The sequence below is a fragment of the Micromesistius poutassou genome, assembly GCF_964030765.1.
Source record: "Micromesistius poutassou genome assembly, chromosome: 22".
Lineage (NCBI taxonomy): Eukaryota > Metazoa > Chordata > Actinopteri > Gadiformes > Gadidae > Micromesistius > Micromesistius poutassou.
This window is the reverse complement of record NC_140292.1, coordinates 7,825,699-7,849,282: the sequence shown is the minus strand read 5'-3', so window position 1 is coordinate 7,849,282 and position 23,584 is coordinate 7,825,699. Positions and strand designations below refer to the sequence as shown.

The 23,584-nt window shown below is 42.6% G+C and overlaps 3 protein-coding genes across 3 annotated transcripts; 2 read left to right on the top strand and 1 right to left on the bottom strand.

Annotated features, from left to right (window-relative positions):
* Positions 1-1,957: 1,957 nt before the first annotated feature.
* taok3b (TAO kinase 3b) lies at positions 1,958-7,951 on the top strand (the record flags this gene model as incomplete). The annotated part of the gene is made up of 7 exons (XM_084486540.1): positions 1,958-2,170; positions 2,291-2,419; positions 2,541-2,744; positions 3,517-3,756; positions 6,050-6,262; positions 7,336-7,518; positions 7,793-7,951. Exons 1-7 carry the CDS (start codon positions 1,985-1,987, stop codon positions 7,949-7,951), a joined length of 1,314 nt encoding a protein of 437 aa, XP_084342666.1. The 5' UTR covers positions 1,958-1,984.
* Positions 7,952-11,451: 3,500 nt separating this feature from the next.
* m17 (IL-6 subfamily cytokine M17) lies at positions 11,452-14,895 on the top strand (the record flags this gene model as incomplete). The annotated part of the gene is made up of 3 exons (XM_084486400.1): positions 11,452-11,464; positions 13,249-13,412; positions 13,631-14,895. 3 exons carry the CDS (start codon positions 11,452-11,454, stop codon positions 14,090-14,092), a joined length of 639 nt encoding a protein of 212 aa, XP_084342526.1. The 3' UTR covers positions 14,093-14,895.
* Positions 14,896-16,313: 1,418 nt separating this feature from the next.
* Positions 16,314-20,921, bottom strand: tescb (tescalcin b). Its single transcript, XM_084486198.1, has 8 exons — positions 20,761-20,921; positions 20,249-20,318; positions 19,967-20,047; positions 19,567-19,709; positions 19,370-19,431; positions 18,384-18,491; positions 17,733-17,780; positions 16,314-17,257 (listed from the first exon to the last, which is right to left on the bottom strand). Exons 1-8 carry the CDS (start codon positions 20,822-20,824, stop codon positions 17,180-17,182), a joined length of 654 nt encoding a protein of 217 aa, XP_084342324.1. The 5' UTR covers positions 20,825-20,921; the 3' UTR covers positions 16,314-17,179.
* Positions 20,922-23,584: the final 2,663 nt, after the last annotated feature.

The following is a 23,584-nucleotide window of genomic DNA, read 5'->3' as shown; positions in this document are numbered from 1 at the left end:
CTCCCTCCCTTCCTTCCTTCCAGTGATTCCATGGATTGCATAATTCAGTCTTACTACACCGGAGACATTTGGTTCCTCCTCCTCGGGAAGTAGGAGAGGAGTGGAGGGAGGAGGAGGAGGAGGAGGAGGAGGAGGAGGAGGAGGAGGAGGAGGAGGAGGAGGAGGAGGAGGGGGGAGCAGCTGTGTGGAAGCGGCCAGGAGAATAAGGGACTACGTTTCTCACCGTCCATCTACTGCCTTCCCGGCGCTAGAGCCCCCCGCCAACCACCCATCTACCATGCCCCGCACCGAGTCAGCGCAGACCCGCACGCGGTAGCGGCGAGAGAGCGCCGAGGCAAGGGGCCGCGGAGCTAGGGGAGGGGGGAGGGTGGGGGGGTGGGAGGGGGGGGGTGGGAGAGAGAGTGCGAGAGAGAGAGCCAGAGAGAGAGAGAGAGAGGATAAGGATGCATTTTCAGCCGAGTGGATGCCGGATTCAGGGGAGATTCGGCGACGGCGGCAGCTAAAGGCAGGCGCGACGGTGGCTAATTCAGCGGCGGCAGCGGCAGCGGCGGCAGCAGCAGCAGCAGCGGAGCGCCCCGGGAGGCACGCAGCCCCCCGCTCTCCTCTCCTCCTCCTCCTCTCCGCTCCTCTTTCTCCGTCTCCCCTGCAGGACCATGCTGGCGTGAGTGATGAGGCTGTGCACAGGGACGCCAGGCCAGAGATGCGGCCTACTTCTTCTCCTGAGAGTCGGCCTCTCTGCCGCCACCGGATCTGTTGAGAACACGCTGCCACCGTCACATCATCAGCATCTTCTTTGGTAGGGGGGGGGCTGGGGGGGTGGGGGGAGCTCGTTCTCCTCCGTGCTGCTGCCGTTTGAATGGGTACCAAAAAAGAAGAAAAGTGGGGGGGTTGGAGTGTGTGTGTGTGTGTGTGGGGGGGGGGGGGGGGTAGGGGGGTGGGGGCGGAGGGGGGAAGGAAAAGGGGGAGGAGGTTGGGGGTGGGGGGACGGAGGCTGCTCTCTCCCTCTCTCACGCTCCTGCTCTGTGTTCTCAGCTGTACATCTGTAGTCATGGCAACCAGGTCCTGTTAATGGGTGTCATTTTTTTCTTTTCTCCCAACCTCCGTTTCTCTTCTCCGTCTCTGCATTCTGTTGCGTTGTTACACTACTCTTATTTTAACATAGATCATTGCAGCTGACAGTGTTTATTTTTATCCAAAATCTATGTGTAGTTTTTTCTTTCTTTACATGTATTTTCCAAGCACGCAATTAGAGTTTATGTCCTTAAATATCCCAAGGGGCTCATACGTCACCTCTTTCTTTTCGTGGATATACCTTGTGTAAATAAGGCAATAATGACCTATTTGTAAAAAACCAACACATAGTAATATTGTGGTCTTTTTTTTATTAATTTGATCTCAAAATGAGGATGATGTTATCTATCTTTTGAGTTGCTTATTTCTATACAATTGACTCCCTACCACACCAAATACCACTCCCTACCACACCAAATATGTTGATGTTTATATCTTAAGTAGGTATATGGTCTTTCAGTGACAACAAACATGTATTTATGCCTGTATGTCTGTGTGTCTGTGTGTCAATATCTCTCTCTCTCTCTCTCTCTCTCTCTCTCTCTCTCTCTCTCTCTCTCTCTCTCTCTCTCTCTCTCTCTCTCTCTCTCTCTCTCTCTCTCTCTCTCTCTCTCTCTCTCTCTCTCTCTCTCTCTCTCTCTCTCTCTCACTCTCTCATCAAACAGTAGTTCATATTAAATATATAAATTCTACATTCTCTTGTCAGCATGTGTGTGTCACCACATCCACACGTATACAAGTATATGCACATGCTCATTTGTACATATCCTTATAACCTATCCTTTATAACATCCTCTGTCACTATGCTTGCTTCTCATGCCGTGTCCTACATAACATTCTGTGTCACTACGTGTGTGTCCAGGTCATCCCGTCGATCCAGGAGCATGAGAAGGATTCTGAGCTGCGATAGCAGATGTCTGGGTACAAGCGCATGCGGCGGCAGCACCAAAAGCAGCTGATCGCCCTGGAGAACCGGCTCAAGGCCGAGATGGACGAGCACCGGCTACGGCTGCAGAAGGAGCTGGAGACGCACGCCAACAACACTTACATAGAGCTGGAGAGACTGGCCAAGCGGCACGTGGCTCAGACGGACAAGGAGGTGCGGGGAACCACGGTCGGACTGGGTGCAGGTTCCACCAGAACGGTGGTGCTCGTGGCGTCCGGGGCTGAGCCGATCGTTCATACAGCGCTGTGTTTTTTGGTTGTGTCTCGCTCCTAGATGAAGGCAACGGCTGCGGAGGAGAGGAGGATCCAGCAACAGATCGTCGTGCAGCAGAAGAAAGAGCTCACCACCTTCCTGGAGAGCCAGAAGAAGGAGTACAGGCTTTGTAAAGACAAGATCAAAGACGTATGTGACATATCACCGTAATACTATACGTGTCAAAAGAACAACAAACAAATCTCGAGAGTCAATCCGTTTTATGAAACAACCGTCCCATGAAACATGGATCTCGTCTGTTGTTCCTCAGGAGGTGACTCAAGACTCTGGGATACCCAAAGAGGAGAAGCAGGAGCATCTGTCCCGGCACAAAGAGACGATGCAGCGCTCCCAGGCTGAGGAGGAGTCACACCTGCTGGGCCAGCAGAGGATGGTCTACGACCGGAGCTGTCGGGCCATCAAGCGACGCACGGTGGTCAAGAGGCACGAGTTTGAACAGGAGCAGATCAGAGAGGTATGAAGGTCCCGTCTGAGATCTTTATTGGAGCTGCTGTATTTCAGATTTGAGGGTTGAAATTAGACTGATTAAAAAAGAGCAGAGGAGGGTAAGATTTTGTAACTAAATCACCCCGCTGTGTGCCTGAATGGGAATGACAGGCAAGATGGATTCCCCGAAACAATCAGGGAAGAGATGCCCTGGTTGGTCAGAAAGGAGCCAGGAGCAGTGTAAAAAGTTTTAGAAGTAGGCATGCACAGTCAACCAGAACGGATATTCTCACAGCGCATTTAAAATGACGTATAGCTGTATTATTTCAAACAGATTACACTCAAATTGCAATCTAAACAAAAGTTGTTTATAGGTGACTGTAAAAGATACAATTATAACGGCGTCATTTAAAGATGTTTTGTAAAGTTAAGAAATATTTTGTCTTAACTTTTGTAATCATAACAAGCCATGGCAAAAATCTATCCTGTTCGAAGTTTTCATTACAATACAGTTTTATGTCATCTGCATACAAGTGACATATATATGACACCAAATATATGGATAATAATGCAAATGTGTGTATGAGAGAACAAAACAGGCAATTTGAAATTGTAATCTTGTATGATGGAAAGTCAGGTGCCTTGCTACACAGGTCACGGAAAATTAAGATCCAGCTAAACAGGAACACGATCAATCCACTATGATCAATTTTGTTTTTTTGACACCCAAATTGTGTCCATAAGTACATACTGTGTTTGTGTGATTGTCATTGACATGACATTTAACTTTCCTCTTCCAGGAGCTGAACAAGAAGAGGATCCAGAAGGAGATGGAACATGCCTTGATGATACGACAGGATGAGTCCACCCAGGACCTAGAGCGTAGGCAGCTACAGATGTTGCAGTCGCTACGCGCAGAGCTTGTCCGAATGCAACACCAGACTGAGCTTGAGAACCAAGAGGAGTATGACAGTCGTCGGGAGCGAGAACTACACAGAAAGCACACCTTGGAGCAGCGGCAGCAGCCCAGGAACCTCAAGGTGAGGCTCTCAACTTGAGCGCTTTGGCTAGTGAATGGTATTCAGAGCTTTCAGTACCAATAGGTATAGCCCAGGAACTTTTAAGTGTGGATACCACCTTAAGTGCTTTGGCTAGTGAATTGTATTCAGAGCTTTCAGTACCAATAGGTTAAGCCCAGGAATCTCAAGGTATGGCTCCCAGCTTTAGTGATTTGGCTAGTGAGTTGTATTCAGAGCTTTCATTACCAATAGGTTTAGCCCAGGAACCTCAAGGTGTGGCTCTCAACTATAGCGCTTTGGCTAGTGAATTGTATTCAGAGCTTTCAGTCCAACTAGGTTTAGCCCAGGAATCTCACGGTATGGTTCCCAGCTTTATCGCTTTGGCTAGTGAATTGTATTCAGAGCTTTCATTACCAATAGGTTAAGCCCAGGAACCTCAAGGTGTGGCTCTCAACTTTAGCGCTTTGGCTAGTGAATTGTATTCAGAGCTTTCAGTAACACTACTGTAGGTATAGTCCAGGAACTTCAGCATGGCTAAGAAATTAATCGCTTTGACTAGTGAATTTAGCACTTTCAGAACCACTCATTTTTAACAATTTAAGCATAGGCCAATGTGCTTTAATCAAGTATAGTTGGTTTAAAATCTATGAAGTCGTTTTTTCATTAATCATTTTATCATCTTTTTTTCAACATGATTTTACATGATCATCTTGATTGATAATGATTTACAGAATAGGTGGACTATGACTTACTACCAATTGCTTCTCGCATGATCTCACACACATTCCAAGCTGCCAACTTGGTGCTTATTCACCATTAGAATGGGCCGTTCACACCATGTCGGAGTAGCCGTGATTACCACTTTCCAAGATGGTTACAGCATTCAAGTCACCTGAGCTTAGGGTCTGAGCTTTAGGAACTTTCAAACAGATACAATATCTCAGACTCGGGCAGAACTGATTGGATCAAGATGGCTTTATACATATGTACTCAAGAGGTTGCAGGTTTTTTTATCTTGTTTTTTTATGTAGTTTATTGTGTATTTGATAAATACTTTAATATTATTAAGGTCACAGTATGCGCATTTCTTTGTTTGAAATGTGCTCTTAGAAGCCTTATAGGCCTATCAGGTGTTTTTTGGTTCAAAGCAAAGTTGAAAAAGGTTGAAAAGTTAGCTTGAAATTGCAAATCATATATATTGTACCAATCATGCATCATCAAGGCCAAAATACATTATCAGCCCCCACCCAACATTTGTTGAGGCGCCATTTAACATACTGTCAATGGGGCCATACATCATCACAGTCCTTGCTTCCAAAGTCTCCCTTATGCGAGCGTGTGAACGTGAAGTCATCACATCAGAGATTATTCCTACTTCCTCATTCTTCCTGATTCCCCTCATATGAGGGAATGTGGCATAATCCAAATTATAACAACTGGTTGCTTTTTGTTCTCAATTTTTTTTAACACAAAATACCAAGATGGTGGACTTGTACTTCTTGTTTGGAACTTAGGGTTGGATGACACCTTCCTGTATGTAAATAGAGTCCTACACTTCAGATGCTTTCACACAGCAAATAGGACACTGATGGTGGCATTTGCAGGTGCTAAAATCTGTTTACTCATCATGAGTATAAACATGGAGATGTTATCATATGAACATGGATCTACTGAAAGATGTCAAACAAGTCATTGTCCTGTAGATTGTGTGAACATAACAGTGATGTAGCTTGATTATTCCGTCTATTTGTTTTCAGGTGAGAATCTTTTTGGTTCGGCTTTCACAACAACATGGTGATACTTTCAGTAAACAATGTGCTTCACAGTAATAATTGAACATTTTAAATATTGCCTCACATCAAAGATACCAAAGATCAGGCCCATTCCTAAATGAAGTCAAGAAACTACTTTCAGTCAACATTTCGCAGTAGCTGGTATTTATTTATTATGCTAGCATCACTAAACCTTTTTCCAGGTTTAATGATAAACCAAGTTTTCTCCATGGGTGTTAACACTACAGGCTTGTATGAACATATTATACAGTATACAAATACATGTACCTATAACATACATAAATACACTATGCAAACTATGCATGATTGGATGCTTGCACACTGCCCCTACAAACCCCAAACCCAACTTCAGAATGATGGTCAAAGACACCGATTCCTCATGGTCAGGTACGGCACACTGGTCCGATGCCGGTGTTTATCAGTGTTTTTCGGGGGGCAGTCTGCAAGCACTTTACTAGACTGAAGCTGTACACACATAAAACACATGAACACGTGTCTCTCTGCTCATTCCTATCTGCAAGATGCTGGAGATGCAGATCAAGAAGCAGTTCCAGGACACATGCAAGGTGCAGAACAAGCAGTACAAAGCTCTGAGGAACAACCAGCTGGAGGTGGCCCCTAAAGGGGACCACAGGGTCATCCTCAAGTCCCTGAAGGAGGAGCAGACACGCAAGCTGGCTCTGCTGGCCGAGCAGTACGAGCACAGCATCAACGAGATGATGGCATCGCAAACGGTACGAGAACCCCCAACCGCCCCTGTATCCGATGCCTTCCGATGCCTTCACCACCAGGGGCACCAAATTGTTGCAAATTGTAAATTTATCCCAAAGAAAGCCATTACAGTGTTACATTAGTATGACAGCATTCAAAGAAGAATTTATGTGATTGTTGTTTTGTTGGTGAGAATTCATGATGTATTGTCTAACATGAGTGCATAGGATCCTGTCATGGGTGGCAGAACCACTGGCATTTAGAGAGGGCCTGCACACCTTGGAAGATTCTTTTGCAGGTGCAGCTTTTCAAGGTTTCAAATTTTGAGCAGTACAAAGGAAGAGCGCAACACTGCTGCTTTACAATCACCACTTTATTTTCTGGCATGCTGCGTGCTGACATTTCAGCACTAGGCCTTCATCAGAGTAACCATGCCAAAGGGGGAGAGCTTCATTTATAGAGACCTACAACAAGGGACACCCAATAGGGAGTCCCAACCAATAATTCAATTATTGATGTGAAATTGTGAATAGACAGACAATATATACATATATACATCCAAAAAAGGCAATTTACATAGGTAAATAAATCAGGGCATATCGTAACACTTCACAGTGATCATATTGAGGAAATTACAAACAGTCAAGGTACAAGCAAAGTTAAAGCATCACATTTAAACATAGTTTAAGACATTTTTATGTTCACTTATTCTGTTGCGCAATGGTCGGCTGGTTTTACCTACATAAACAAAACCACAAGGACAGGTGATGGCATACACAACATGAGTAGAAGAACAGGTTATAACATTCTTAATTTTATAGGATTTGTTGTTCAGTTCAGAACCACTGGAATAACAGAAATATTAAATGACAATGACAATAAACTTACAGACTTCAAATGAAGCAATTCTAAAGGAGCTTAAGACAACTAAATACAAAATATAGCTTTCTCAGAGGGTGCTCAAAATACATCTGATTTCTATCTAAGGACAATTTAATCCACTGTGCTGCCTTCAGACAGCTCCCATGCTGCGCTGATGACCCAGTGTTCTCATTTGGTTTAGTAAAGTGTTCCCTTTTCCTTCCTGTTTCTCTAGATGCGTTTGGATGCAGAGCAGGAAACAGAATGCCAAGCTCTGAAGCAGCAGCTCCAGCAGGAAAAGGAGCTTCTGGATGCCTACCAGAGCAAGACCAAGTCACAGATAGAGAGCCAACATGAACGGGAGCAGCAGAAGCTTGAGCAGAAGATCGCCATACGAAGGGCCCACCTTGAACAGAAGGTGAGATGGGTACAGAAAGATGGATAGGATGGGTTAATGGATTAATGGATAGATAGCTGGATGGCTAGGTAGATTGGCGGATGATGGATGGATGGATGGCTGGATAGATAGATAGATAGATAGATAGATAGATAGATAGATAGATGGATGGATGGATAGATGTCTACCTCTTATGTTGGAGACGGAAATGTGCAGTGTTTCTCTTCTCCCTTTAATGGTCATGATGTATGAAGCCACGTGATTCCTCTAAAGTCCAAACCCGTTGTGTTTGCAGATTGAAGAGGAGCTGGTCTCACTCCAGAAGGAACGTACTGAGCGGATAAAGCAGCTGTTTGAGCGCCAGGAAAGGGAATCAGATGGTTTTGATTCGGAAAGCTCTCGGCTCGGCTTTGGAAGCTTGAGATCCCTGGACTTCAAAGAGGACGACAGATGAAAGTGGATGTATCTTTACAGGACAACTGTGCCCAAGTTCTCACCCCTTCATGCCAACTTGACCTTCGTCTCCCCTCCCCTCCTCCTCCCCCCAGGGCAAAACAAGCTGGATAACTGTCTGTCCTCGCGCTCTCTCTCCTTTAGGTATTGCATTTCCAAATCAATGTGTTACGTGCAATGGGAACTTTTTTGGTGAAACTTGAAGAGGGGAAAGAAAAAAAACAACCAAAAGATTCTACATCCTGTCAATAAAATCCAACGTAGTGTAATGGTGTAAACTCATCACGTAGAGTTGGACACAATAAAATCAAACAACAATATCTTACAAGACTTTTCCCCCTGCGCCATTTCTCCTCCTCCTTTTTGGTAAGGAATTGAATGAATTCAGGAACAATTTTAGTAAAGATGGGCACTTTGATATATATTTAAGTTTGTACCCATTATGTTAGTATGATATATGATGCATAATGCATACGTGACATTAGGGGGCATTGCCGTTGTGGAATGTTTGGTAGGGGTCCGCCGTGGTTGGCTGGTCTTACGTTTCTCAGAATGTGATTGGTGAATGGTACAGGGGTCACTGGATTAGGTCAGAGCATTTGTTTTGTTTTGTTTTTGAGATGCTTTCTTATACTTTTCTGTTGTGCTTTTTACATGCAGTAATCTGTAGTGCCACCTATTTTAAGCTAACTCTTATACCCTCATGGTTTTGTTTACGTCGAAAGAATTGGCATTAGTTGAATCCACTCATTTATCTTATCACAGTTGAAGACCCCACTTGGTAAAACTGCTTATTATTGCATGCACTTTAAGGACAAATTCAGGTTGTGAAGTAAAGCATGGATCTGTCTGATCTAATTTTAGCTGTTTGTAAATAAAAGTGGTCATTACCTTTTTGTTTCAAGCATATGGATACAAGACATTAGCGCCATATTTTATATGATAATTTCACAAATGCCTTTATTTATGTTGTGCCTATGAAGCAAATTTGAGTTATTTAAATATGTAGGTTTTATATATATTTCTATATATATATATAAATATACATATATAAATATATATGTATTTATTTGTTTATATATATATATATATATATATATATATATGTATAGTTTTACAAGTCCGGCACCTTTTTGTTTCATCCAAATTTGTGAATCATTTAATGTTCACTAATCCAAGGTCTTGTAAAGGAAAAAAAGGTGAGAATTGTGCTGTATAACTTTTGATATGAATATTTGTACATGAGAATATAGCTAGAACATACAGAGGCAATGGTCTATTACTGACATCGAAACTTAATATAAAAAAGTTTTGTTTTCTTATAATATAGAAATATGGTCATGCGGTAGCTGAACATCCTACATAGCCTACATGCTACGGTCAAACGACTGGACTTTATCAGATTGTATGATACTGTCACAAACCACAGGCTTTCTTTAAAGTACAATGATCTCTGCAAGGTCTCTGATTCTACTCTATTTAACCTAATAAATGGCTGGTCTGGGTTGCATTTGATTAAAGAGTGTGCCAGTGACCAAGTTGACATAATCTCTGCAATGTTGATGGATATCATTGAACAGATTGCACAACGTTTCCATCCTACTGGATGGAGAGATGAATGTTTGGTGCTTGATTTATAATAACACCATTAGCCTTTCTATTAGTCTTTTGTCCTAGAGAGAAGACTATAATAATTTAATGTTCACAGGTTTTACAACATGGGAAAGATAAAACCCTTTGATACCCCTCTTAAATTAAAACTTCAGTCAGTTTTTTGTTTTGTTTAATTATTGTTTTGTTGGCGTGTCATAGGTTTTTGACACTCTGAGATTATCCCGTGCAATGAATCCCTCTAAGAATGACGTGTATGTATGGAAAAAAATAAATACTATTTTATCACAGGTCAGTTTGATGCGATGTGTAATGTAGTGGTCTTGAACATGGGTCTCCTGGACCTCCTGTTTTAAATAGAAACTTGAATAAATATTTAACATTGTTCCTGACATGAGTACAGAAGAGTGAAAAGAGACATGGTTTGATTCAATGAAACAAATGATGTTCACAAGTTGTTTACTTTTAGAATTTCTCAAGATAAAATCTAAACCTTGTATTTTTCAGTTTTCCTTTTAGACCGTCACATCTCGGATTTTAGTTGTTTACACCTTAAATGGGCAAATGTAAGATTTGAGGATGATTGAGGTTGTTGTATGAGCAGTATATACATTTTATTGCAGTTTAAACTGTGTGTACACACCTATTAAACAGCAAGAGGCACAGTTCTCCTTGGCCAATCTTTTACCAAAAGGTGAGCATTTTACACATGTAAACACACGTAAAACATACACGTTTCTTTCACAGAAAGGCCTACGCTTTCTGTTCTATGGTGTGTGTGTGTGTGTGTGTATGATCCTACATGTGTTGTACTTTCATTTGAGACTGGTTCAGAACTGTCATGGGCCAAACATTTGTGTAACGTTAAGTTCTTACAAAACACATATTTCACAAGACCATAGGGACTTTCCTAAACAAACCTACAAATTTGAAATAAAATAGTTTCCTGTGCAGTCAGACAAAATAAAGAGACTATAAGGCACTATAAGGAATAAGGCACACTTAGGTCTCACATTTCTCAGAGTTTACAGTTGAATCTATTTTATATGCATCTAAGTTTTGTTGGTGTTCTTTGTAAATGTTGCTGTCTCAGTTGAGGGAAAGTCCCAGTGTCAACCTCACCGTGTTCTGCCTCAGCCTCCTCTGATCCTGGAGTGTAAATTCTTTACACAAAGATTTCCTTTCCCACCATGACGTTATGTTTCTCACCGACCAGAGTTCAAGTGAAGTGCTTGTTCAGCAGCTGGAAGGTCCCTGGATTGGGTGGTGACATGATACCGGTGGCTTGTGGTGCACAGACTTTGTCATGCTGTTTGATGGCACGGCTGGGTGAGCGTCACAACGCCACAACACACAGCTATAATTAGTTGATTTGGGTCAAAGTCATACAGGAAGCAATGTCACCTCAGTGATTTCCTGATGTCTTTTAATGAACAATTTTTGTTCCAATAGCAAAATCATCTTTTTGTTAACCTATCAATGATCAGCAGATTTGTGTATTTAGCAGGGAGCTAATTTATCAAAAAGCATAACATATCAGTATATATCTTTTTTCCTCCTTCCCCATGTGACCTTGCCAGCTTCCTGTTTACAATCCCAGAGCAAAGTCTCATACATTTATATTAATCAATTTATGGATTAAACATGTATAATCAAAAGAACAATCTGAACTGTAGTGGAGACCAGGGATGGTAGTCACACCAGCCCCTAAGTGGTTGTTGGTGCTACGTCTCTCAACTCTGATACACGGTGCCCATATTCAACTTCTACAAATAAAACGAACTTAGATGTCTGCTACCATTCACAGGTAATATAAGTTAATGTCAAACACAAATAGTTCTGTTGTTAAAACCTACTCCAATACTGAGCTGTAATACTAGCTGGGGATAGATGTCACAAGGAGGTATTTGCTGAAAAGATACACGCTACTGTTAGATTTCAGCTTATTTCTAAACTGTTCGTATAGACTCTGCATTGTGTATTTTTTTGTCGTAGTAGTAATTCTTGGAAATGTGGAAATCAAGGAAGCTTGACAGGTTGGCTCAGAGGGTCGAATAGGTGGTTTATTCCAGGATGTAATACAGCAAGATACAGACGTCTCCTGACGTGCTCCTTGGCTGTCGATCCCTCTTCTCACCGAACCAAAGGTTTGAGGCGAGTATTATAATGAAGAAAATGTGAATAACAAAAGATGCAGTCTCTCCCTTGATAAGGTGTATGGCCCTGGCTATGCCCCAGACGACCGGGTTGGTTCGTCCTTGTTGGGACATAACAAATGTAGGAATGTTGGAAATAACACCTGGTATCATTAGGAGAGGCACTGGCCTGTTCATAGACTTAAGAAATTTGAAGACAGAGAGACACTAAAACACACCAAAAGGATCAAAGGATCAAATAAACAAAGAAACTGCTACTTACGTTTATGTAGGTCAAACCATTGTATCTACAATACAATGAGCGTTAGGCAAAAAATTGTCTTGATGAAAATTGTTACTTTCTTACAGTAAGAAAGTACAAGATTCTTGACTTGTTGACTGTATTCTTTTATGATTGGTCCAACTGAGAGTGTTGCAACTTACCTATACGGTCTGCCCTAAATAGTGTTGTTTCAGGACTTTTTTGAGATGCAGGTGTGTTAATTGTATATTATATAATTCCATTGTTTGATTCTGAAATCAAAAACGAGGACATTTGTGGTTTGGCATTCCATGCATCAACAAAATATCTTTATATTTGTTATTATTTCTGGGGGGAAAAAAGCGGGAGAAATTTACATTTAGAGTACTCTTATCATGGTAAAAGTAGTACTGTAGTAAATTATTGGGTATTGGTTATTTTGCTTATTATTATTAAGTAACTTGTAATACCAATAGTGTCCTCTAGAGGGAAACATACCACCGTCCTGCGTGAATATGAAGTAAGAGGACCCCCAGTTAGCAAGCTCAAGCATTTGAAATATGTGCCTGATATGCCTGCATGATTTGCATGTATTTTCACATGTAACATTTCATTTAATGTACAACACACATCCATTTTTAAGACAAAGATAAATAGTATTGTTCAGCAGTATACATATTGAACTATGTATTAAACAATCTGTAGGCAAGGACTATTATATCTTCAACCATGAGCCTGCAATATTTTTGATGTGTAAATTTAGAGGAAAGAATTGTGTGTGACAAAAAGGGGGAAATTCTGGGAAATGTGGTTGCCTCATAAAGAAAACGTCATTTCCTCTTCTGACAAATGTGTGGTTTCAGCCTTTAAAAGTATTTAAGGAGTGTGACAATGACAAGTGTACATTTGGTTTCTGAGACTTTGTGAGGAATGATTGGACATATGTATTTCCCACTGTTATTACAACCAACAAGTAAGGACTTTACGCTACATTATATGAGTATATTCAGAGCTGTATTGTTATCTTATACTAGAGATAGGTAACTTCTAAAATAGTAAACCTGCTGTGAATCATCATATTGTTATACGATTCATCTCATTTAAATTTGCGAATATGATTCTACGCACATTATTCTGAAATCCTATTGCACCAGTAGTGCAATAGTTCAACGTACTTTTGTACTTCTAAAGATATAGTTCTAGGTGTTTTTTGTGATATTCTATTCGTTTATCACAACAGTGCTTTTCAGGTGTGTTTTTGATACTATTATGTATTTGTGTCCCCACTAGAGTCTTTCCCATCAGCACTGCTCTCTTTACTGTTGGTCATGGCCATCCACTCATCGCGGACCGCCTCGCTGTGCAGAACCCAGAACTGTGGCATTCCCCTCCAGCAGTCTCTGAAGCTAACGCGACTCATACACAAGGAATCTGTGGAGCTCATCCGGACATACGTGAGTCCAGACGCTAACCAGATGCATTTCAATGCTCTGTCTCCTAATATAGTTGCTTTGTATATTATATATATATTGCTGCACTGTTTATCCTGCTTCTCAGCCTTTGGTTTGAGATGGCAGCATGGGCTCGACTTCATCTAACTCAGACAACGTTAAGGAATGAATTTGCATGGGGATTCGACTTTGACTCTCTCCTCTCTCACCTCCTCCTCCAGAAGGCCAGCCAGGGGGCGATGTCAGAGCTCTTCTGCAAGTCGTCCAGCAGCGAGGTCCCCAAGCCCAAGATCTCCGGCCTGGAGCCCTCAGAGCGGCTGCTGAGCGTCTCCTCCATCCTGCAGTCCTTCCTGCCGCACCTCCAGCGGGTGCTGGAGCAGCAGACGGACCTGCAGTCGCCCTCCAGCCGGCTGCTGACGGAGCTGAGCAACGTGAGGAACCGCAGCACCAGCCTGGCCTCCGTCATCAGCTGCCTCTATCAGAACCTCTTCCCCAACCTGCCGGCCCCCGAGCCGGCCGGGGGCCCCACACAGCTGCCCCCGCCGCAGAACATCTTCCAGCAGAAGGTGTACGGCTGCGTGGTCCTGCGGCGGTTCAAAGAGTTCCTCCTGAACGTGGCCCGCGAGCTGAGGACTTTGAAGGGACGCGTGTGCAGCAGGGCCCCGGCCAACACCTTCCTCTGAAGATGAGCGGGGAAAAGGATGGAGAGGGTGAAACGTGTTTCAGTGTTTCACGTTCAAAGGACTTGTGTGAGTCTCAAGGTGGCTGGCACATCGGTTGTTTTCTTGCAAAGGATATGTATTTATCGTATTTATTATTTATTTCCATTTTTTGTGGAGGTCAAATGTGTAATGGCAGAGGTTGCGTGATCATTGTTATTAGGCTTTGATTGTCCAATTATCTCCAAATGGAGATGTGTATGGCTTCTAGATGACGCTGATCTGAACTTTTGTTACAATCACACTATGTGCAGAATCACCCAAAAGCAAACAATGAAATAGACAAAAAAGCAAACATGGACTATGGAGGAATTTAGGCATCAGCTTTTTCTAAATGAACTAATCAATGTTTTCTGTAAATGACCGAGCCTTACTGGGCCTATTGATACAGCAAACGCAAAAGGGGACGTTATTGTGGAGCCACCAGTTGCTGTTAAAGCTGTCCTGTGCAGTAACGGTCCAGCAGCGGACACAATTCACTGAACAGGGAGGGAGAACTAGGTGATGGAGGTGTGACAACAGCTCTCAGTGACACATGTCCTGAAGACATGAAGAGGCCGACAGTCATATAGGAAAGAGTCTGTGAAACAGTCAGTTGTCTGGCCGGTCACAAGGCACTGTGTGCGTGTGTGTCTGAGACTTGTGTGTCTGTGTGTGTGGGTGTGTGTGTGTGTGTGTGGTTCAGGGTGCTGAACAGTAGATGGAGCATAGTGCACAGATATGTGCAGGAATAAGAATGACGCTGTGCGTGCATGTAGGCCTGTAAAGAGGAAGTACGGAATGGGTTGGGATTTTTATCGTCCAAGAACCTTATTGAAAAATGTATTTTATTTATAAAACATTGAAAATATTATTGTAATAAATTAATGTCAATCAATTGAATTATTTGTAATATCCTTTTTGCCTTTTCCGATGAGGTCATTAAAGCAGAAAACTGGAAGTAGACGAACAGTTGGCTCTGGGTCATAAATCAAGTTTCCTGTTTTTGTAAAGTAGGACGTTGGTTTTTATTTAGAACAAGAGCAAAGGCTATGTCTGGTCTGTGTAGCAAGCATCACGCTCACACCATCAATCAAAACAATAAATACAACATGTAACATTTTGGTATCTAGGAGAGCGGTACACCATCAAGTGACTAGAGAGTAGGTTGTATGAAAAACTGACGTACTTTCGGGAGGGCAAAGGGGAGACGCAGTCCCAGTGAAATTCAAATTGTTTATTGATTTGATCGTTGAATTTGTTTGCCATTGTGTCTCATTATTTTATGACTAAAATGAACCTCATGTGAGGACTCACATAATGTAAAGATCCACCCAAGATAACATTTGCTCAAAGGGAAACTAAAGGGCAACTCAACTGAAGAACAACTTTTAATTTCTTTATTTCAGTAATTTAATCCTGGGTGACCTTGGAAAGGGTTTAAATGTACTGCCTGGAACTAATGAGATCGAAACCTAAACTGGGTTGTTCACAACACGTTGTCTAAACCAACAGGTTCATATGTAACTGAGGGCGTGGAGGGAATGTGTCTGCACATCAAACTATGAGGGCAGGATGGTGAGTTAATTACCTTTAGTTAATAGACAGACATTCACTTGGACTCAAGTACTGTTTACTAGGGTTCTGGGGTAAATTTGTTTTAACTTTTACTTCAGTATGAGCTTGTGAGTACTTTCCACCACTGCTTCACCGTGTTCATATAGGTTAATACAAAAAAATTATACAAACAATAATGCCTTGTACAATTTATTGGTGCAATGCAGTCCATGCCCTAGTTTCCTATGTTGTTAGCAGCCAAACTTTTGAGTGACTTACAGGCGGTTAGTAACAAGTCTGCTACAGTAAGAGGAGGTCTGGTTCATCTGACACATACCCGTATGCTGGAGTCAGGTCGTTAAATCAATTAAACATCTGCATGTTTACACAGTGCCGACTGGAACCTAAACAAAGGCCCCTGGCAGTGGACACGTATTGCAAACAGTTGAGACTTAGTAACACAATCCAACTATTGCCGTCTTCATCTTGTACATGCTCGCCGTTTGCCCCCCTTTGTGTGGCTTCTGCGTTTTACACCCTTCCTGTTAATGATGCATGACATCACCAGAAATGATGGACATTGAGGCCTTTCATTCACTCAATGTTTAATTGTGAAAGTGTGAGTAATTGTCATCATATTGGAGGCACGTGCAAACATTATTAGATAAAAAGTGGCATTATTGGGCTGCTATTGAAACACATGAAAAGGTATGAAATATATGCATTCATATTCATACAAAAGTGTGTCATTATCATTAACACATCCCTGATTATCGTAGGTTTGACATTCATAGGATGTTGGAGCATCCATATTTGCATGCACAGGGAGATACAGTTAGTACCTCTGTACCATTATTGCTTACTGATAGACTGATTGTTATATAAGGGCTTTGTTTGTGTACAATATTGCAGACAATCATGCTGAACATAGTGTCTAAAACCTGTGTTCCTGCATAGTACTCTAAACATGAATTAAGACAAAGGCATATACAGGATATATTCTTATAGTGCACATAATCAACCCTTATCAAGGCAACATTATAGCAAACTACTCAACCAAGATTCTAAAATAGAATGCTAAACTACTCATCTGGGAACCGGACAAATTGACAAGCTCATGTCATACGAGCTCTGGGTCGAATGCGTCTGGCTCCACTTCCGCTCAGACCTATTTCCAGCAGACCCGGCCTGGGTCGGGCCAATCACAACCGTTAATCTAATTTGGGGGCGGGTTTAGTATGATGACTGGACATAGGAGCGCCCTATGAGAGCGCCGCTGAGGAATTTTCATAAACAACCAAGATGGCTGCCGTGATGTGCCACACATTGCGTGGCTGTGATGGGTCGTAGGTCTATCCAGTTGCATCCAGAGGCCTTTTGGTCCACACCCATTGAGAACATCCCTTGGAAATCGAAATTAAATGGAGGGGTCTCAGGCTGCTAAACGACCAAAGTATAATAAATATAAACTCCTCTTAAGATCAAAGTAGTGCACGTTTACGCGATGTGTGCACGTCACTTGCACAGCGTGGTTGTGTCCATGTTCATGAAGCGGATGTTCATCCTGGATTCAATTTCAAATTCTTTCAGTAGCTAAAAGCAGAACATATTAGTTAGTATTATTTATTTGAAGAATTGAAACATTTGCAGTGAATGTGATGAAAGTCATGTTTAAAAGGAGCTGCAAGTAAGATTTAAGGGATATTATTTCAGTAAAGTCAGATAGAAACGGCATATCCAGCTATTAGTGAGGGAAATTCCCTGGGCGAATATCTGTTTTGAGTTGACTGCGCCTGCCTTTGTGAGCCAGTTTAGATTTTAGACCACGCCCAGCTTATTTCTGACCAATCAGGGCATCTCTTCCCTGATTGTTTCAGGGAATAGATCTTATCTGTCAATCACAGGTGAGTGAAATGCAACACTAGGAGAGAGGGATTAGACATTTTTTGGGTTGTTTAGTTTTAAAATGTCACAGTTTTCCGCCCACTCTGTCATTAGAACTCTTTAATATTACCTACAGCAGCTTTGACAAAACAAGTACACAAAACAACTAAATCAGGCCACTGACCTTATTAAAATGTTCAAATGTGATTCCCGCGTAAAACTCATCGGGTTCCTGTGTGTGAAAAATAAAAGAAAAAGGTATAAGACACTAAATTAAAGTGGATGGATAGATTTGGAATCACACAGTTAAAAACAGCCGTCATCGTACCACGTGATAGGGCTGGGCGATATGGAAAGATGTATTATTAAGATAATCATGGGGAATTTTACAAAAGGTCTATAAATATGACAGTATGCTTCAGAGTGCAAAATAACATTCTGAACAGTCCACCTCAGGGTCTTTACATTGAAACATAAACATTTAAAGGACGGTATAGGACTTTTCAAATGTCATATTTGAATCATTTTAAGGGCATCTCTTCTCATCTTGATGCACTATGAATGTGACTATAAACCTAGGTATGACCATTAGTCTGTATCGTCCTTTCGTGACGACACAACAGACAGACAATAAACAATCACTTTGAATGATTGTTCTGCCGTGTGACTCATCAATTCAACTTCAACTTCAACTTCAAAGCACTTTATTTGTCCCCAAGGGGCAATTTAAAAGGGCGCATTACAGTAGCTTCAGGGACACAATCAACAAACATAAGCAGCACGCAATGATTAGCCAGCCCCATCATGTGACCCTTGTATAATTGGCCGGCCCTACCATGTGACCCATGGAGATGCTTGCCACCTCCAGCATTGCGGCGTCGGCGATGCCTTTGGCAGTTTCTTTTCCCAGCGCTCCGCTACGAGACAGCAGCTCCTCCACCACCTGGCCAAGCGGACACAGTGTTAGCATTATACGTTGAAAGGTGCTGTAGGAAAGATCCAACCATTTCTTACCAATAGGGTCATCTTGGTTTGGTGGAATCCCTCTTTCCCGTTTATCACATGTACGTGAAATGCAACACTTCTCAATTTCACTCTGCAAAGCGAAATACTGCACAAAACAGTCAAATAGGACCCGTTTTGTTGTACATCACCAATAGACCTATCTTAACAGTGTCAAAGAGTTTTAAACCTCTATCAATCCATTCAAATCAAGCTTTAAAACAAGACAACAATCGCCTGAAGCTGCTGTATGAGCAGTACAGCAAGCCCACATTTTAAAGTGTATGGACGTGTTCTAGCAAAACAAACAAAAGACTGTCGATTCGTAAGACATACAACACAGGAGGGTGGAGAGAATTGTCTTGTTTTAAACAAATCAACAGATTTGTTTTGAAGTGTATTTGTTGACTTGGTGCCGTTGTGCAGTGCATCGTACAGCCAACACAAGCTACTGATACTATGTGCAGAGAGGAACCGTCCACATTGTGATTGACGGCCGTACAGGCGGAGGGGGAGGGTCGGCGAGGTTAGAGAGATTGGTTTGCGACCTTGAAGCAGGAGAGAAAATTAATCCCTCCCCCCCACCACGTGACATCCCAGGGAGTCACGGATCAATACAGCCACTAGAATCCCCCCCTGGTTTGTAACAACGGCCAGTGCTCAGGTGTCCCATCCTGCAGGCTGATAGTAAGAATACAAACGCCCTGAAGCCACCGGTGTTTACATGTGGTGGGGGATTACTACGGAGGTGTAGAGTATGGGCGTGGCTGGAGGTTACCCACCACAGCCACGCTGCATGGTGTTGCGTTGCACACTTACGTGTCTGTACTCCTCCAGGGTGATGGTGCCGTCGTTGTCCGTGTCGTGCATGTTGAACAGAACTGCGTAAATGGGGGGGTCAGAGAGGCCAACGATGAATGATGAACGGCACGACGACAAACACAACAGGGAAAGAAATAACCGGAAGGGGGGAGGGCCGTTGAACGGGGTCTTCTAGGGAAAGTGGGGGGTCTCACATCGGAGCTTCTCCATGCGGATGACCTCTTTCTGCTCGTCGTCCAGCCGTATGGACGGCGGCCTGAAGTGGGACATGACCACCAGGAACTCCCCGAAGCCGATCTCATGCACCATGCCCACGGCGTCGGTCTGTCGGAAGTTTCTACACGCGCAGTGTGTACACACACACACACACACACACACACACACAAGTTGGGTTGTTGAGCGTCGGCCGATACGCAAGTTATGTGTCGTTATCTACCTATTACACGTTATGCTTGCATAAATAGTGTATAGTATTAAAACTATCATATTTATGATGGTAAAAATACTATGGGCATATAGTACAGTACATAGTTATGATTTGAACTACAGCTTGGAGTATAAAAGGTATTAGGTATTACAAAATCATTGCTGTACCTCCTGTCAAAGAAAGCCTCAATGATCTGGGATCTGATGGGATTGCATAGCAGATCTGGAATTGTGTTGAAATCTTCTCTCCTGGTGAACAAAACCCAACAGGATTTAGGGAGTGGTTGTACTGCATATTCATATGGAACTGTATGATCTTAAACCTGTTTGTCAAAACAGACAGTAGGCTGTATAAAACCACCACACTATTGAAATGAGAGGCGACACTAAACAATACAGAATACAGCAGGGCAGTGGGGGATATATAGGTAACCTAACACTGCAGTTCACCTCAGAGTTTCTCCATTGTTGCTCAGTTGCTTGAATCTTTTGTGTAGAATTCCGATCTGTTCGAAGGAAACTAGCAGGGGAGATAAAACACCGTCTCAGCAAGGCTGGTACAGAACAATATGGTAAAGTAAACAAAGTCTGATTTGAATGGGAAGAGGGAATTTGCGTAGGCCTACATGCAGGTCATACAGGTGTGAGCGTAGTTTCTATGAAAGGAGGTTGGTGCTGTCCATGGAAACTTTTACTAGAGGTAGACCAACATAATCTTTGGTACTTTCCGGTAAAACATGTCGAGGCAAGCGGTACACTTATTAAGATGCCAGTTTAATTGTTTCGAATGCATATGCATTGCGTCCTCCCCGTTGGCTTTATCTGTCCAACTTGTGATTAAATTAAACATTAAGCACTCAAATAGGTCGGTTCCTCTTAAGACATGCAAAACACCCGCGTCGTTCATGTAGCAGTGCCCTTTTAATCAGCAGGCCTATATAAGTATTTCCACGCATACTCACATCCTGTTTTCTCCGCCAGACCAACATATTGGGGTTCATCAGGTAAAGAATGTAGAGCCCCCATATTTGAATAAAATAAAAGATGTTCCCGAAATCATATGTGTGACAGACTGAAAAAGAAACCCCGGACGAGGTACTTCGAAAATCCCAGATGAAACAGCGGGGAATCTCCCCGACACTGTTGCGTTTCGGTTCGATTTCCTGAAGTCCCTTCAGATTTGCATCATACCAGACAACTGTCACATCTACGTTGCGCCTCCTCCCCTAGTCCGTCTTAAATGCGCATCATCTGCAGGTAGCGTCTACTTCCGCAACCTGGCGGTCTCTACTGTCGCACCAGTGCTGGTCCGACCAGCGTGGACCTGTGGATGCATTATTGATGTGCAACTGTTCATTTATTCATCCACTGATGTTTTCTTTGAAACGCCCGAGGGCTTTACAAACGAGGGACTATTTGGTCGCCTCTTTGTATTTGAAGACCTAGCCTACTATCGTTTAAAAAGTATAGGCTATTTTTAGAATAAACAATGTAAGGCCTATTAAGTAGCAGCAATCGCGGTGGTTCTAGGCCTGTGCTGTTAATATTAGCAGTTACAGTGAGTGATCGTATGTGTTGTAGTGGCAGTAGGCGATAGCAGTAGGTGTATTGGGCTAGTATTGTTGTATAGGTGAGTCTCAGTGCGTCTGTATCTTCAGACCAAATGTCTAGAGGAAATCCACTCTTAAATGAATGAGGTTATAACCGCCAATTCGACAGGTCTAGTTCAATTCGAAAGTCCTACTAAATAAAATGTATATATATAGCTTATTAAAAACATTGTATCTTATAGAATAGATATAGAATAAATGTTATATTTTACATACATGCGTCACAATCTGTAGTGCACACAATATTTATGTGTTATACACAATTATAACACACGGTGGCAGCATTTCATAATTTACTCGTAATTTGAGCTTTCTTTATTCGTGTTTTATTATTTATTATTTGATATTTTATTATTAGTAGTAGTAGTATGGTTAGTATTGGTAGTAGTTCAATTATTATAATTATTTTTATAAAATCATTATTTTATAGCAGTAGACAGTAATAGATAGGTAGGCTAAGAAAAAAGTATGAAACCGAATGGCGGCTAAAATACATGGTTGCCGTGGGCACAGGGATCCGCCTGCTTCACCGGAGTCCGGAGTTGTCCACCAGATGGCACTATTGTACACCACTTTACGCTTTAGCTCCATAAAAAGTGAAGGGAAGTGAAACATTCGTTTTTTTTCTCCTGCTGTGACTTAGACCAAATCAATTCTTATTGACCTCTTATTGATTCCAACCCAATGTCACGGCACGTTTTATATTTTTTGCAAAAAAGAACACCCCTCATGTGTAGGCCTATCTGTATTACTCATAATCATGTAACAAATCAATTTGAAATAAGTGCCTGTTTGGTCTATGCTCCAATCTAGTATATTATCTATAAAGGAATCAATATATCTTGTTGAAAGCAACACAAACATTTAGATTGGCACAGTTTTCTTTTAATTGGGGTTCAGTATAATCTTAGAATTGTTAATGCTTCTATTATCAATTATCCACACAGATAATGACTCATTTCACAGCCATTGATGTATATACATATAAAGCTTAGTGTGAATGTAATAACCAAGCCTAGCCGGACAAAAGTTGTAATCAACCAATTAAGCTTTTTTGGGAAGGATTCTATCCTGATATATTTCTTTAATGTGATGCTCCCGAAAACTCATGACCAATGTAGTAGAGTAGAAAATGTATGTATGTAGAGTAGAAAAGAGTACTCCCAAATCTGAACCATAAAACTCTTGTGTATATAACAATGCACTATCAAGTTCATCTTTAAAATTCACAAGACGAAACTCCAACAACCCCTGATCACTTCCCATATCACTTCCCACTTCCCATCGTTCATTGGCTATGAGTGGAACACTAACTGGATTTAAACTTAAAGTCTGACCGGCATTCCAATGGTACAGTCAGTACAGAATAATTACACTCACATTACCATACTTCAAGGACCTTTCCCCTTGATTCACTTCTCCCTCAAAGTAGCCTGTATCCCCTGAGCCATGGAGCCACTCCTACGTGCTCAATTACTACTGGGACCCAATGTCCGCAGTTTACCTGCAGGCATCCCTGAGCTGAGCTGAGATCCCCAACACCTCTCTGCTCCTTAACCACTCATCTGGCATTCAGTGTGAGTCGCTTTGGAAGAACTCCACCGCTCCTCCTCAAGAGATTGCACTGTCGTCAATACAGTACGCCGCAAAATATAGATGTGCTCTGTGAACGTATCTAATGTGGAATATCTCCCTTCAGGAGGGGAGCGGTGGGTCAGTATGGACATGGAGAGGTGGGGACCAGGCTCTGGGCTGCTCTGTATTCAGAGGAGGGCTTGTTTTGGGAAGGAGGGACTGGGGGGGGGGGGATACAGGGGAGAGAGGGGGAGAGAGGAGAGAGAGAGGGGGAGACAGAGGGGGAGAGAGGAGAGGGAGGGGGAGAGACATAGGAGAGAGGGGGGGAGAGAGGAGAGGGAGGTGAGAAAAAGGGAGAGAGACGGGGGAGAGAGAGAGGGTAGAGAGAGACGGGGGCAGGAGAGGGAGGTTTGAGCGATGGGGAGAGAGAGGTAGTGGGAGAGAGACGGGGGAAGAGGGAGAGAGGGTAGAGCAAGAGGCAGGTGAGGAAAAGGGGAAGAGGGAGCGAGGGGGGTAGAGAGAGACATGGGGAGAAAGAGGGGAGAGAGAGAAGGAGGGTTAAGAGATGGGGAGACATGGAGGTGGGATAGAGATGGGGAAG

Excerpts from the sequence above, each read along its gene's own strand:
- tescb (XM_084486198.1), bottom strand. The coding sequence starts at position 20,824 with ATGGGGGCTCTACATTCTTTACCTGATGAACCCCAATATGTTGGTCTG. Across the intron at positions 19,710-19,966 it reads GAGGCTTTCTTTGACAGGAG|AAACTTCCGACAGACCGACG; the intron begins GTACAGCAATGA and ends CTGCGCGTGTAG. Across the intron at positions 17,258-17,732 it reads CATTTGAACATTTTAATAAG|CTACTGAAAGAATTTGAAAT; the intron begins GTCAGTGGCCTG and ends TTCTGCTTTTAG.